This window comes from Cyprinodon tularosa, unplaced genomic scaffold (genome assembly GCF_016077235.1).
Source record: "Cyprinodon tularosa strain WSP-4 unplaced genomic scaffold, ASM1607723v1 ctg290, whole genome shotgun sequence".
Lineage (NCBI taxonomy): Eukaryota > Metazoa > Chordata > Actinopteri > Cyprinodontiformes > Cyprinodontidae > Cyprinodon > Cyprinodon tularosa.
The window spans coordinates 1,006,047-1,020,216 of record NW_024038997.1 but is presented as its reverse complement, the minus strand read 5'-3'; the positions used below and the strand labels follow the sequence as shown (position 1 = coordinate 1,020,216).

At 38.1% G+C, this 14,170-nt stretch overlaps 1 protein-coding gene across 1 annotated transcript; it reads right to left on the bottom strand.

The window, feature by feature from the left end:
• Window positions 1–3,269: 3,269 nt before the first annotated feature.
• On the bottom strand, window positions 3,270–14,170 carry map1lc3b (microtubule-associated protein 1 light chain 3 beta). Its single transcript, XM_038290977.1, has 4 exons — window positions 13,914–14,170; window positions 7,884–7,939; window positions 5,271–5,377; window positions 3,270–4,486 (listed from the first exon to the last, which is right to left on the bottom strand). Exons 1-4 carry the CDS (start codon window positions 13,951–13,953, stop codon window positions 4,276–4,278), a joined length of 414 nt encoding a protein of 137 aa, XP_038146905.1. The 5' UTR covers window positions 13,954–14,170; the 3' UTR covers window positions 3,270–4,275.

Below are 14,170 nucleotides of genomic sequence, written 5' to 3'. Positions count from 1 at the left end.
TGGCTCCCTTCCTGAAATCTCCATTTGCTTTTTCAGTTTTCAGACTTCAGTATTATCCTTCATCGTTGTGCTAAAATCAGGGTTTTTTTCAGCTGCTTTTCTCATGAACAAGAGAATTCAAAGTGTTATTGAACTTTTCAGTGGCTTTTCCAGGGCAAACCCAAACCAGGGAGACACTCAGGCAATCACTCTTTTACTTCCTCCTGAAAATTCATCCTATAGATAAAATAATAGCTGTATCAACATTAGAGAGGACGTTACATCCAGTTATACTGGGATCAACGACTGTTTAAACTGGAACCTTCCATCTGCATGGGTTTCTGAAGTTGACACACGATGGACAGATGGATGACGCATGGTATAGTCAGCTGCAGACAGCAGAAGGACGCGTTGCCTGCCTTAATGTGGCCTAAAACGGTCGCCTCTCCAGCCTCTCAGGCAGAATCAAGTTTTTAAACTGTTTTTTGGGAAGTTTACCTCAACATGCTGAAGTGCCAACTTCTTTGTGTTTGGTTCTTCTTTTAACTTTTTAATATTGACACCTTTCGTCTTTGCTCCCTGGAGGCTCACAGCTACGGGGTTCATGCAGGAGCATCATTACTATTGAATAAGTGATGGGCAAAGATTCTGGGCAGGACCCAGATCAGCTCCACACAGAAAGGGTCCGTTGTGTCTGCACCCATGGAGGACGCAGAGCAGGGGAGAGAATTTATTTAAAATGCTCATTGTCCAGTTTATGGAACTACTTCTGCTGAAACTAATGTTTTTTTTTTTAATTCAGTTTTATTGTAAGAATTGTTTTTTGGGGCTAAGATGATTGTATAAAAGCACAATTTGCTAGATTAAGATTTAGTGAATTTAAATGAGCTTATCCTGGGAATCTCTTTTGTTCTGTTTGGTTTCCGTTTGTTCCAGTGTGCATGTTGCTTCCTCTGTCATTCATTTTTAAGAAGTACATTTTTAAACATATTAATAGTTTGTAAGCACCCTGTTTGTCTGGACTTCAGGTTTTATATTGCTGAAAGTGCTTTAAAAAAACAAAAAAAAACCTAACATTGCAGGAAAGAAGTTTGAATAAATGGGTTCAGTTTTTGGGGACTTTATGTGTGTTTATTTCTTTATTAGCGGTGTGACATACAGCATCGTTATCGACAAGGCTTTAACAGAGAATCTAGTTTTCTCTTTTGATTATTCAGAATCCTGCTTAATCCTATGTCTTACATTTTTCTAAAATACTTAAAAATACTTTGTGTTTATCTGGCTCCATTTTCAATTTTAAAATTTTTCTGCCAGAGGATCAAGGTTTTTAAACTGAAATCCCACAGTATTTTAAAGAGTTTAAGGTGCCTTTTCCTGCAACAAGGAACCTTAGGTTTTGAGAATAGATACTGTAGTAGACCCACAGCATCATAGAACCTTCACTATAGTTAACAATCATGACTAAAGCCCACAGTTCTGGGTAAAAATACCAAAAGGGTTTATTAAACTCAGCCTGGCATTTCTTTCTGGCATACTTCCAGTATAGTGCATCAGTTGTCTTCTTCCACAAATAAATATTAATTTAACATTATCTGACCTTTGAACATTTTTTAATGGTTTTCCTCTTAAGACACATGCGCTGCATTGTGCTCTATCTTTATAAAATGATTTTCATTGATTTATTCACTTGATCTACCAAACAAAATGTTGCATCAAGTACCTTGAAGATCATCCTGTTTGATCGGCTGGGCTTTCTGACGCTGTAATTAACTGCTAACCTTGCAGACTGCTGCTGATTTCTATCATTACACAGAAATACAGGAATTATGTAGCAAGTTGAGTTTCACAAGGCTGCAATCTTTTAAAAGTTTGCAAGCTGGTAGACATGTACAGGGTATTGGGGTCATACTGAGATTCACCAAGGTGGTAGAATATAAGGTCTATGAGAACAATTCTTAATATTTGAATAAAGTCATACTAGAATAAGGTTGTAATATATTACTAGATTAAAGAAGTCGTCTACTCTTACGAAAGCATCTTCCCTCTGCAGTCAATTCTTCAGCTCAGGATGGGGCTGCCTTTTTGTTCATCACATCACATGATTTTAACGTTTTTTTAATATGATTTGGCTATCATATTATTACTTAGTTCAAGTAATTTTAGAAATATTGTCTTATCAGGTTCTATAAATTCTACTAGTAATGAATGAAGATGGTTGTGAGAAGAAAGATCCTAATATAAACTCTAGAGGGCGCCACTTGAGACAAGGCAAATGTTAGGGGAGTTCCCAGCAGCCTGTGATGAAACTCAGTAATAAGTAATACATGTAATTTCTGGCATTGAAGAAATTAGGAAATTCCACATTTAAACGATAAAAAAGTTTGAATTATTAGAAACCTATTACTCAGCATGTTGAAGGACCTTTTAAACCTCAGACATTTGGTCTGATGCTCCTGATCGTTTAAGAACAGCCATGAGACAAGATTGAAGTAACAGTGATTCTGCTTAGATGTTCTACTGGAAACTAGTTTATATGTGAAGATCCAAACATTTCAACATACTCAGACCACAAACTGATAACTGAAAACATAGATAAAAGGTCTTGAAGTAGAGAATTTGGACAATAGGACCGAGGACATGTTGCTTACAAATCAAATACGAAAGCCAAATTATAACATACAATTAAGCATGGAGGTGGAAGTTTCATGGTTTTGGAAATCTACCCTCTATTGGGACATGTTTTAGGAAAATCTAAGACCATCAGTGACAAACCAAAGAAAGCTACTCAGAACTGGACCCTGAACATGGCTATGACCCAAACACACCACCAAAGACTTACTGGGAATGAAGAAATAGTCAGAGCTCGGACCTTCAGCTAGCAGATTCTTTAAGGAGACTTGAAATAGGCTGAAGATGGTAGAAACACCTCAAACAGAGGGGAACGAATTCCTTTTTTTTTTACATTCAGCCCCATATCTGCTTTTTATTAGAGGGTAGGGGTCCAAACCAGACATTTTTCAGCCCAACATTTATATTTTATTGTATAATTGGTAAAATGTAGACAGGTTTTTGTGTTTACTTGAAATTAAGACCAGAAGCTTATATATAAAGTTGTGTTTAAAACAACAATACTGTGGTATCCTGACTTTTCACATTTATTTATTTTCTTTTTAATAAGACATGAATAAAGAGAAAATATCCTAAAGGAAAAATGTTTGAGCTATTTCATTAACAGATCCTTTGGGTGGTTTTCTGTTGATGTTGTAAAAGACTTGAATACAAAAGACACATTATTTTTTTCCTCTTTTTATTGTTTACAATGGTCCAACATAAATACATAAAACAATGCTGTATTGCTGAATGTGTGAGAGAAACAAAGGGGCGGGCAGGATGTGCATCTTTTCAACGAATGCTCCACCCCTCTGTAACAAACACGCTGACAGGTCACTTTACAAACTGCAGAGTCAAAAATCATAGATTAAAATCACTTTAAATAAAACAAAACAATAACACTTCGGTATAAAGCAGCTAAACCTCAATAGGCTGTGAGTATGAAGAGGAGGTGCATGACGGCAGGAGGAAAGGCGAGTTAATCCACAGTTCAGCCCTTTAAAATAAACCCACAGAAGAGGTGGTAGATTCCCGCATTTAAAGAGCTTTTAGCTGAACTTTTACCGGGAATTTCTCCGAAGGAAGAAATAAAGCAAAGACGAGGACACAACATCCCTCCCCTTCCTTCGCAGAAACACCGTCATCCTCTGTTCACACATGGAATCAGCTCCTTGTAGTGCTTCCAAAACTCGACTTGGCGACACTCCTCGGGACGCTGGTTAATATCCGTCTTCTTAAATCTCTGTGTACTTTATGCAAACTACGATCATCTGTTCTAAGAGCGAAGCAGTTTCCAATAATCTTAGTTGCAGCAAAGATGTCAGAAAGGGACAGGAATAATATCAGGCAATCAGGACCACGATGGGAATGTGGAAGCAGCGGACATGAAAGATCTACTCTATCTAGTTTCAGAAGTTCCAAAGAAGCAAAGAAAAAAAAAAAAACCCCACACTTTCAATAAAAACCTGCATAAAAACATCAGAACCCAGCCTCCTCATCCTATCCCTCCCAAACCCTAAAGCTGGTTTCAGTAACTGTTTAATGTAAGCGTTTTATATAAATGGATCCATAGAGAAGTGGAGGAGCATTCCCCACCTAGATGTGACCTCACTACCTGTAACGTATATATATGTATATATATATATATATACACATGGACATTAATCCTGCCGAGGGGCTGCAGAGCTACAACACTGAAGGTAAGGACCCCGACAGATCCAGGTTGCCCGCGCTGTGGTGGCCGAAAGTCTCCTGAGAGGCATACACCATGTACAGGAAGCCGTCCTGATCCTTCTCTCGCTCATAGACCTCGGAGATGGGCGCAGACACAGACACCATGCTGTGGCCGTTAACCAGCAGAAAGAATGCCTGGTTGGAGTTGAGCTGGAGGCGCCTCCTAGTGGGCAAAACAATTAGAAAATAGTGAGTAAAATAGTCACGATAAGATACGGTTGTTTTTTTTCTTTAAGCAGAACCTCTGCAGCCTCTAGGTGGGTTTTTCCTTCCTTGATTTACCTCCATCCATCGTCCAATCAACCCTGACCAGCCTACATGCCCTAATGAGGGACATCCTCAAAGCATGATACTACCTCCGCCATGCATCACCATAAACTAGAGCGTCCACACGCAGTATTTTTATTTCAGATTTGTATTCTCAATCCAGATTTGTATTCTCAATACAAGAAAAAAAGAAAAGTGTGTTTTGATGAGGATTTTTTTCTACATGTTGCTCAATGTTTTTTGCATTAATTTTCTTTAATATACATAAATATCGAATTTTTCAGAGTTTTATAAACTGTTAGAAACCAGGATTGATTTTCCTTCCACAGTTAGAGGCTGATTTTTCCAGCTCGCTTTCATAAGATTTGTCCATCTGAGCAGACATAACTCACAGGCACTAAGTGAAATGTAGCAAGATTTTCTGCACACTTGACAGAGAAAATAATTCAATCCAGTTTAAAAAAAAGAAAAGCATTTGCAGTCCCCAATCTGAGAGAAAGGGAGATGAAATGTAAAACCAAATACAGAATATAAGAACCATACTAAAATGAGTGCTTCAGATGATGACAGAAACAAAAGAGAGAGGACATTAAGGATGGGGAGATTTATGCAAATAGCAAGCAGGAAATTATGGATGAATAACCCCTTAGAGAAAATGCTGATCAGATGTTTAGGAATACCTGATGATCTTGATTAGTTCACTCATGTTGACGTGGTCTGGCACCAGGAATTTGGTCTTATCCAGGATGGGCAGCTGTTTTTCTCCTTTATATCTCTCAATGATCACCTGCAGGGGAAGTCAACAGGAAACAATCAGGCTGTGCCCTCTTCACCAACATCACCACTATTTCTGAGCCTTTTCTTGAAACTGATCATCCAACAGTTGGAAACATTGGAAGCCAAATGCTCTGAGGTAAAACTCCACCAACAGCTTAATCACTGTTCTGTTGTTGATCCAGTTTTAGTAGACTTTCATCCATCTAGATGAAATTTTTTGGAGATTTCATGGTCAGTTATTGACAGCGAGGAGTCCAGCAACACGTGCCCAAACATTTGACCCCTCACCCCCGTGCTTTACAGATGATGCATTTGGGCTCATAAGCTACATCTGGTTTTCTATAAACAAGTTTAAATGCAGTCTACAGAGTATATTAGCTTCTTTAAGCTTTGAAGCAGAATCTCTATAGGAAGACCAGCAAATTTTAAATGTTTTCCACCGATAAATAGAATGATGTCCTTCCAATATTTTGGACTGCTGGTTGTCATTTCTCCTTGGCATTGCATCAACACACATCTCCACGCTTCAAAACAGAGAAAAGATCTTGCTTTATAGATCTGCTTCCACTGATGGTGATCAGTTAAGCAATGTATTCAAATACTTTTACTCCCATGAACTCTTTTGTGAGGACTTGACTTTTATTTTCCACCACAGTGTCTGCAGAGTTTTTACATATTCACTAAAAAAGAAAAAAAGCAGGAATCATTGCTGCTTCTGCCTATCAGTCTGTCATGTCTTCTTTTAAAGAAAAAGCTGCCGAATCTTGTTCATTACAGCTTCATAAAAAACAGTTTAGCCATTTTGGGCCATCGTTTTTTTGTCGCTATTCTAGCTCAAACCGAGTCAGTTCCGGTATGGTGAGTCCTCCAGCGTAGCCATGTTTGAAATGCCCCAGCAAAGCCCTTCTGACTGTCCTCATTCCTACATGTCCCACCCTTAAAAAAACACTGCTGGCATGTCATTGCTCCGACTCACTGGTTGTTACGAGACATATGTAATAGCGGGAGTCTTTCATTGGTTGTGAGACTGAAAAGTCAGATCTCACGACAATCCAGCTTGCAGCGCAAGGTTAGAGGGATCCATGTCTGTGCTTTGACTAGGCCATCCTAAGGAATGTGTTTTTTTCTAAATGTTCACAGCTCCTCCCATTTTCCCCCATTAACTCAGTCTGCTGAAAAAGAAAAAAAGGTCATGACGCTACCACCACCATGTTCAGGAAACCTTGAATAATCTTTCCTTTATACTTATACCCTCCTTTGTGTTTCTCTTTCATATATAAACACCAGTAAACCACACAAAAGCATAGTGGACATTGAAGCATTTCTTTTCAGGTCTCAGAAAAAAAGCTGATATCAGGGATACATTTATCATGTTTTAGGTTGGAGATGTTTTTTTTTTATATACTGATAAACTGTACAGGTATTTGAGTTTAACAAAACTAAAATCTTGCCTAAAAGCACCATAACAGTTTATTTTGGTTCATATGAAAAGAGCGTTATATCAATTTGGATGACAATTTATGCCAGCCATCCGCCTTCGCTGCAAAAGTTTAAGCGATCCACTTTGATTTCCAATAAATCATGGGAAATTGATTTTTTTCCTCAGAACCAAGACCTGATCTATTTATTCCTAAGATCTGAAACCTGAAAACTTTTTTCTTGAGTCCATTTTAAGGATGTCCTAAAACGTTCGCTGTACTGAAAGTCATGGTTCTGCCGTGACACAATGTGAAAAAGTCTAGCGGGTTGAAACCTGTGAAAAACTGACCAGAATACAGCTAATAAGAGCAACTATTACTCTGACCCGATCGTAGCCCAGAACACTACATCAGCTTCTTCCCCTTTTTTCATAATATCTCATGAGAAAATACTTTTAAGTGAGAAGTTAAACGTTAGTTACTGCTCATCTGCTCGGCCTAACAATTAAAGCCTAATCTGACTTTACTCCATCCCATGCAGGATAGAACCTTGTCCCGGCGGTACAGGTCCTGCACCGGCAGTCTGGTGTCTATGGCGTTATATTACAGCGACACAGCACATCTGTTCTCAGCGCTCACTGTGACCCGGCAGTTTCCAAACACAGGACAAGAACACAGGAAGCCCACAAAGCCTCCGCGTCAGGCAGCAGATGGGGAGCAGGGCTGATACTCTATCCCTTCCACCCCCGATGATAAAACGAGCCTATGAAACACAAGGTGCACCTTTGCTTATTAGCGGTTGCCACAATTGCTGCACAGATAACGAATTAACAAATAAAGCACAGTTTTTATTTATCTTGTCTTCTAGAAACCACTGCTGATCAAAATAAACCAAAAATCAAAGAGAGGAGAAAAGAAACCCCTAAGACTCAGACAGACAGAGGAGGCTTCATGTGATCGCCCAGGAAGGGTGCGGTAAGGTTCTCTGCTTCAGGAAGCGTCTCATCTTCCTGCATGCCTCTGAGCACATCAAGCTTTTTCTGGCAAGCCAGACACGGCTTTCACTTTGAAGCTTGTATAATTTGACGCTGAACTCACAGGAATCTTGTTGGGGTGTTGGTCCTGGATCAGTCTGACGTCTTCTACTCGCTGCTCTGTTGGGCCAAAAAACAGGAGAAAGAAAAATGCATTAGATTGAGACGCTTTGAAAAAAAAACAAACAAAAAAAACCCAGAAAAAAACAACAACAGAAGAACTGATAAGAAAGAAATCCTGACAGCTAGATTTGAATAAAGTCGTTGTGCATCATCATGGATTTGGTTACATGAGGGACGCTGTGGTTAAACAGGTTTGGGAGCCACTCTGTCCTTCATCAGCACAACGGCTCCAAAACAAAGAAAGACTGCAGATGCAGCTGCCACTGATGTTCTATCAAATCTAAATTGATGCTTACTGCAGCTAAAGCTACGTTTTAGGAAAATAAAATACCCTAGTGTGGACGAGCTTAATCCTAAAAGCTGTGTTACTATTTGCAAATCCAATATTCCAACTCTGCCAACAAGAAGCAGAGCTCAGCAAAAGGAATGAGGGCAGACAGATTAATGGGAAGAAGGAAGCAAATTAGAGAAACAATCACTTCAGCCTGCTGCACCAGGAGCACTACAAAGCCAGAAGGTGCACAGCAGCATCTCTAGGTTTTAGGAAAGAAGACAAACTGTTTTAAGTGCATGTGGAAGCTCTCAGAGCAGGTTTCCTATAGTAGGAAATGCTCTGGACAGGTTTCTCTCCTGGACTTGTCTCCGTCCTGATCTGACGTTGGAGGAGAAGCGCATTTAGAGCTCCACCAAGCAGTGTCAAAGAAACGTGAATAAATTATAGCAGTTTATCCCATGTTCTTAAACTTATTAATAAATATAGTGACTGTGCAACAGCTTAAAAACAAGTATGGAGGATAAATGTCTGCTTCCTCCTATACAAATGAGTCACGTAACAAAGTTTAAAAGGTTTGGGGGCCTCTGTATGGTGTTTTGGTTATCTCAGGCCCTGATTATGCTTTTTTACTCTAATGGATGTTTAGAGAAATGTTTAGTTGATGTTTGATTGGTGTGTGTTAATGTGCAGACATCAAAATAAATTCTACTGCCTTTTATTGAAATAAGGCTTAATTGCACAGCTAATAATTTAATGACTGAAATTTAAAAACTACTAAAAATTTAAAGACATTATTCTCAGTTATACTGTAAAAGAATTGAACATTGTTAATAAGACATTTCCTACTACATTCCCATGACAATTAAATTATTAAAGAACAGAATAGAAATCAAAGAGAACCTGTATGCCAACATATAGGGTGTATTTTTAGCTATGAAAATTAAAGCTAAGAGAGTTTTTGAGGGAAATTTTTTAGTAATAAAATGAAAACAAAAAGGTTTGTCAAATGCAGAATTAAAAAAACAGTAATGCAAAAAGATGCTTTTTTAAGTGTATCTGGATGCTATAATAAATGCATTCTTCGAGAATAAAAACTGATGCCGGTCTACTCTTAAGCCAGTGCTGCTTTCTCTTTCTCCATTTACATTACACAATGATAAAAAATGTTACACGAGTCTCAGTTTAAATAATTTCAGTTCAAACAATGAGCCAATGAGGTAAGGGTAAGTCATGCGCCTCATGTGATCCGAATGCATGGCTGCCGAATTGATGGACTCATGCACGGATTGGAAAATGCTGATACGTGAAAAAAAACCTAATATTATCCAACTGATGCATCTCTTCACCTAGGAAAAACCCATATCGATGAACTCATATTTCTTTCAACGTTCCTTCTTCTACAACTTAATCATCAATGCCAGAACTCTTTGGAAGCACTTCCAGGACTGCAATAAGGGCAGTCAGAGTTCATCCCACCAGCCAAACACCTTATAGATACCCAGGGTGTGAGTGAATGACACTTCAAACATATTCTTACTGCTTCCATGCAGGCCTCTGAAACCGTGAAACTGGTTAAAAAGATTGTAATCCATGCATAGCAGCTAAAGGTATGGAAAATTTCCTCTCCTGCTGGTAAACACATCCTAAATGAGCACTTTGTCTGCATCTAACATTGTCTTCGTGCTGCTTCTTTGTAATCTTTAACAAAACCCTATAACTTTTTTGAACATTTACATAAATGAGGAAAATCTGGAATTATGTTGCATTTACAGGAGGTGCAGAATTATTTCCCCCCCTCTTTGGTAAAGGTGACCAAACCTAAAGCTCTAAGTACTAAAAGCCTTAAAAAAGAAATTTAGAATCAGCAGGTAAGGCTAAAGAACATATCTTAATGTCTGGTTGGGACATAATTAGCTACGTTTAATCATAATATACAAAGTCAATTTGATTTAAGTGGTTCATCATCAGGGACAGATTCTTTTTGTTTTAATTGTTAAATCCCTGAGCCAGGAAGGTGTTCAACCCTTTGGACTCTGTCTGACTAAATACACCCAGTGAGGTGGACTTATGTGAAGGTTGGGACACCGAGGCCACAACAGCAGAGGGACCAAAGAGGATGCAGAACAAATGAAGTCAGAAGCTGTTTGCAACACCAAATCATCCGTCAGCTGAAGCTTTGACCTGCTAGTCCGGTCTTGTGACTGTCTGCAAACAGAACTCCAATTTCTCATAAAGACAAACGGAAAGGTCACTGCAAGAGGGTCTAATTGAATTAACTGATTCCAGACTGCAGCAAAACATTAGTTTCCTTAAAGCCTATTTCACGATGACAGAGAGGAAATGTAAAAACCCTGATCTATGATTGGATTTCAGCCCAGAACAGAGGAGCTTTGAATGTGTCAGAGCCAGTCTCTCATGACCTGAAAAGTAAACAGCAGCGCTCAAACAGAAGAGGAAAAACAAACAGTTGCCCTGAAAAGATTTTTTTTTTTTTTGTTGTTCTGTCCAAACCTGGGAATCATTCTACCCGAAGCAGGGGAGCTGAAAGCCAATAAAATAAGTCAATATGTGCTCAAAATGATGAGAATCTTAGTTGGAAAGAAGAATTAAATACCACAGAAAGGCTTGGTGACAATTACAGATCAGAGAAGGATGAGTGAAAATGCCCAGAGGAAAATATAAGAACAACCTGCTGGTGGAAACAACCCCCCTGTCAGGCTGTAATGGCTCTGAATGTTTGCACCTCTTCCACACCAGCAGCTGCGGTTCTGTACACAGAGTTGCAACATGTGAGTCATCAAAATGTGCTTCCACACATGTGACGCCCTGCTTCTATTTGCTGGGCTGCCCGACTTGCAGAAGTTGAGTAATTCTGGACAAACAGCATGACGGCAAAACAAGTCGGTTATTCTTAGTTCCTCTGGGAAGAAGTATTTCCAGGGTCAACATGGGAAGACAAACAATCCTGCAGCTTCTATGTCCACAACTAAATATTCAGTGAAAGCAGTTCATGGAAGAATTAAACAAAACATTTTCATTAAAAATGCCCTTTTTCCTCAGTTAGATTTTTTTATGCAACTCTTTTTTTTTGTATTTAAAGAAAATCCGTTATATTAGCTTTAAAATCAGATTATTATTATTATTAAGCTATTGGGAGGGTTTTGGATGGTATATCTTTCCTAAGTTGGATTTTAAGTTAATATCCTACACTAAACATTTTAATTTCCAAGTGGGAAATATTTTTAAAAATCTTAATGAAAGCAAAATTCAAACCTATGTAGATTGGAGGTTTCCAGGCAGCCCTGAGTTTAATATACAATATGATCTTAGATTCACAAGGTTCTTTAAATTCAAAAAAAGTGCAAAATTAGAACACAGTAAATAGAAACAGATTTGAATTAAGATGAAGGTAAGCGAAACAATCCCACTGTTTGGTCAGTAAGCAGGTTTTAGTCCAAATATTGAACCAGATTTAGATTTTTTTTATTTTTTTTTATTTTAGAGAAAACTTTTCCAGGTAGGAGATGAAGTTATTTTGAGGGAAATTCCTTCTCTGATCTGATAGGGGAGGACTCAAAATAACGTGTTGTAATCTGCCCAAAGGCTGCCATTAGGAAATGTGGTTTTATGACTCCAATCTACCAGCAGCAGGCTGTTAAGAGTCCTTTTGGTTTGACGGGGGATGATCTCTTATATTTCATATAAAGGATTCAAAAACTACTATTGATGGTAAACAGAGAAAAAGAATGCAGGACAAACTGAAGAAGGAGCCATTATTCATCTTGTTGCATTCTGTGTTTATGTTGGGTGAACATTAGATAAACATAAAAATCATGGCAAACACACACGTTCTAGCTGATTATAATTTTAAATCTCTTATAAAAGCCCAACACTGACCATAAAGGGAATCCTCACCAGCATACAGAGAGAAAAAACATTAACTTTGATGTAGGGCTGGACGATACAGCCAAATCGCATCACTATAGATTCCTACATTCCAGTAAATAAAGTTTCATCTTGGTATCATTGCAAAAATGTAACAATGTTCTGTGATTAAAACTGCCAATAAATCCCAAATAAAACAGTATAAACTTATGAAAATAAATTCACAGAGTTTATAAAATTTCCCTGATGTCACATTTTGAAATATCTACTTTAGACAAAAAAAAAGTAAAATACTTAAAACTACATAAAACCCAAAACATAAATGACAGGATGCTGTAATCATAGACTGTAACCTATATTCAAAAATTGGGAATCAAATATTATGTTTAGGGCATAGAATTTTAATTCTATATTATATTGAATTTCTTATCAGCCCTACTTCAATGCAAAAACTCATATTTCCCTCATTTTCTAACAGATCTGAAGCCAGATCAATAAGAGGAAACTGATGGAAGTCCAATTCAGCTTTTAAACTTCTCCTTAAGCCTCTTCCTTTTTCATCAAGAACATCAGAAAACCTTATTACTGTACAGATAACACATTTAGCTAGACTCTATCTGCAATTTAAGCTGTTGCATGTTTCCAGTGGGTGAGATGTTAAAGCTGTTAAAGGTGGATGATGGAGACATTTTGTTATAGGAAGATAGAAAAGTCAAAATGTAGGCCAATTTAAATTAATTGTCAGACTAAATAGTGTAGATGAAGCAGTCAGAGTGTTATTCTACTAATCAGCATGGGTGGTTCTAGACAGGGGCCAACGGGGGCCAGTGCCCCTGTGGATCATGTCCTGGCTCCAGTTATGGCTTTTGTACTGAAGTCATAATAATCAAAGAAGTTCTAATGATGATATGCGCTGGAACAGACATGGTTACTGATAGCACTTCTGGATACATTTCATTTTTTTCTTTACAAATTTTGTTTTACTAATTACTTTAAAAAAAAAATAAGGTGATAGCTTGAGTGGTATTGAGATAGGATCCCAGTTTCCATCTGCAAATTTATTTATTTTTTTTTTTTTCCAAAAAATATATTGCTCTAATTTTTAAAGCTGAATTTAACAGTTTTTCTTGCGTTCTAATTCAAATTTAGAGAAAACAGTCATTTTAACGTAAATTAAGTCAAAAATATGTAAAATTCCTAATTTTGTGAATTTATTAATCTAATAAGAAATATAATTTTTATTAAATCTAATGGAATTGAAATTTCACTTCATGCAGCTTTCTTAATATATTTGAATCCCTTGTTTTTTTTTTATTTCATGCTTTTCTGTGCTCCCATGAAATCACGCTGCCCCCGCCCCCCCGGCCCCCTGGTACATTTGGTCTAGATCCGCCACTGCTAATCATATAAACTGTTTATCCTCACAACCAATGGGAAAATTAAAGAGGTGAATAAGCTGGTATGCACATAGGTTGCCTTATATAAAAGAAAACTCTGATTTAAGCCTTTATTAAAATGCAGTCTTCTGCACACCAATCCTGCAGCCCCCCCTCCACTCTGTTTTCCTGCCTCTGCTCAGATTCAAGTAAACACTAAAAAGAGAGAGAGAGGCAGAGGGAGGCCATCCTGTGCACCAAGCGGCCCCCCATCCCATGTTAAAGCCCACATTTATCCCCCACAGCACAGACATATGAGAGGCCTCTAGGAGCTGTTTAAATCTGCACTACAGAAACGCTAAAAGTTTAAACGTTTTGCCATAATCTGCTTTAAATGTGTCCATGTGCGCAGAGGAAACCTGCAGCAGAGACTCACCGAACGTCCTCCTTTGTTTGAAGGTTTTCTCTGGAGACATATTGCGTCAAAGTCAGCTGGCAGCGTTAAATAAACAGAGACCGACTCAATAAAATAACTAAAATGCAAAAAGAAAAGGAGATGTTTGTAAAGTTTTGGAGGCTGCTGTCCTGTTAGGTCCGCAGTAAAATTAAAAGAGAGCAGGCAGAGTTGGAGCAGCCTTTCATTCGTCGCTTCCTTCCTGCCTTCTTCTGCCTCTCTCTGTTTTTATCGAGCAA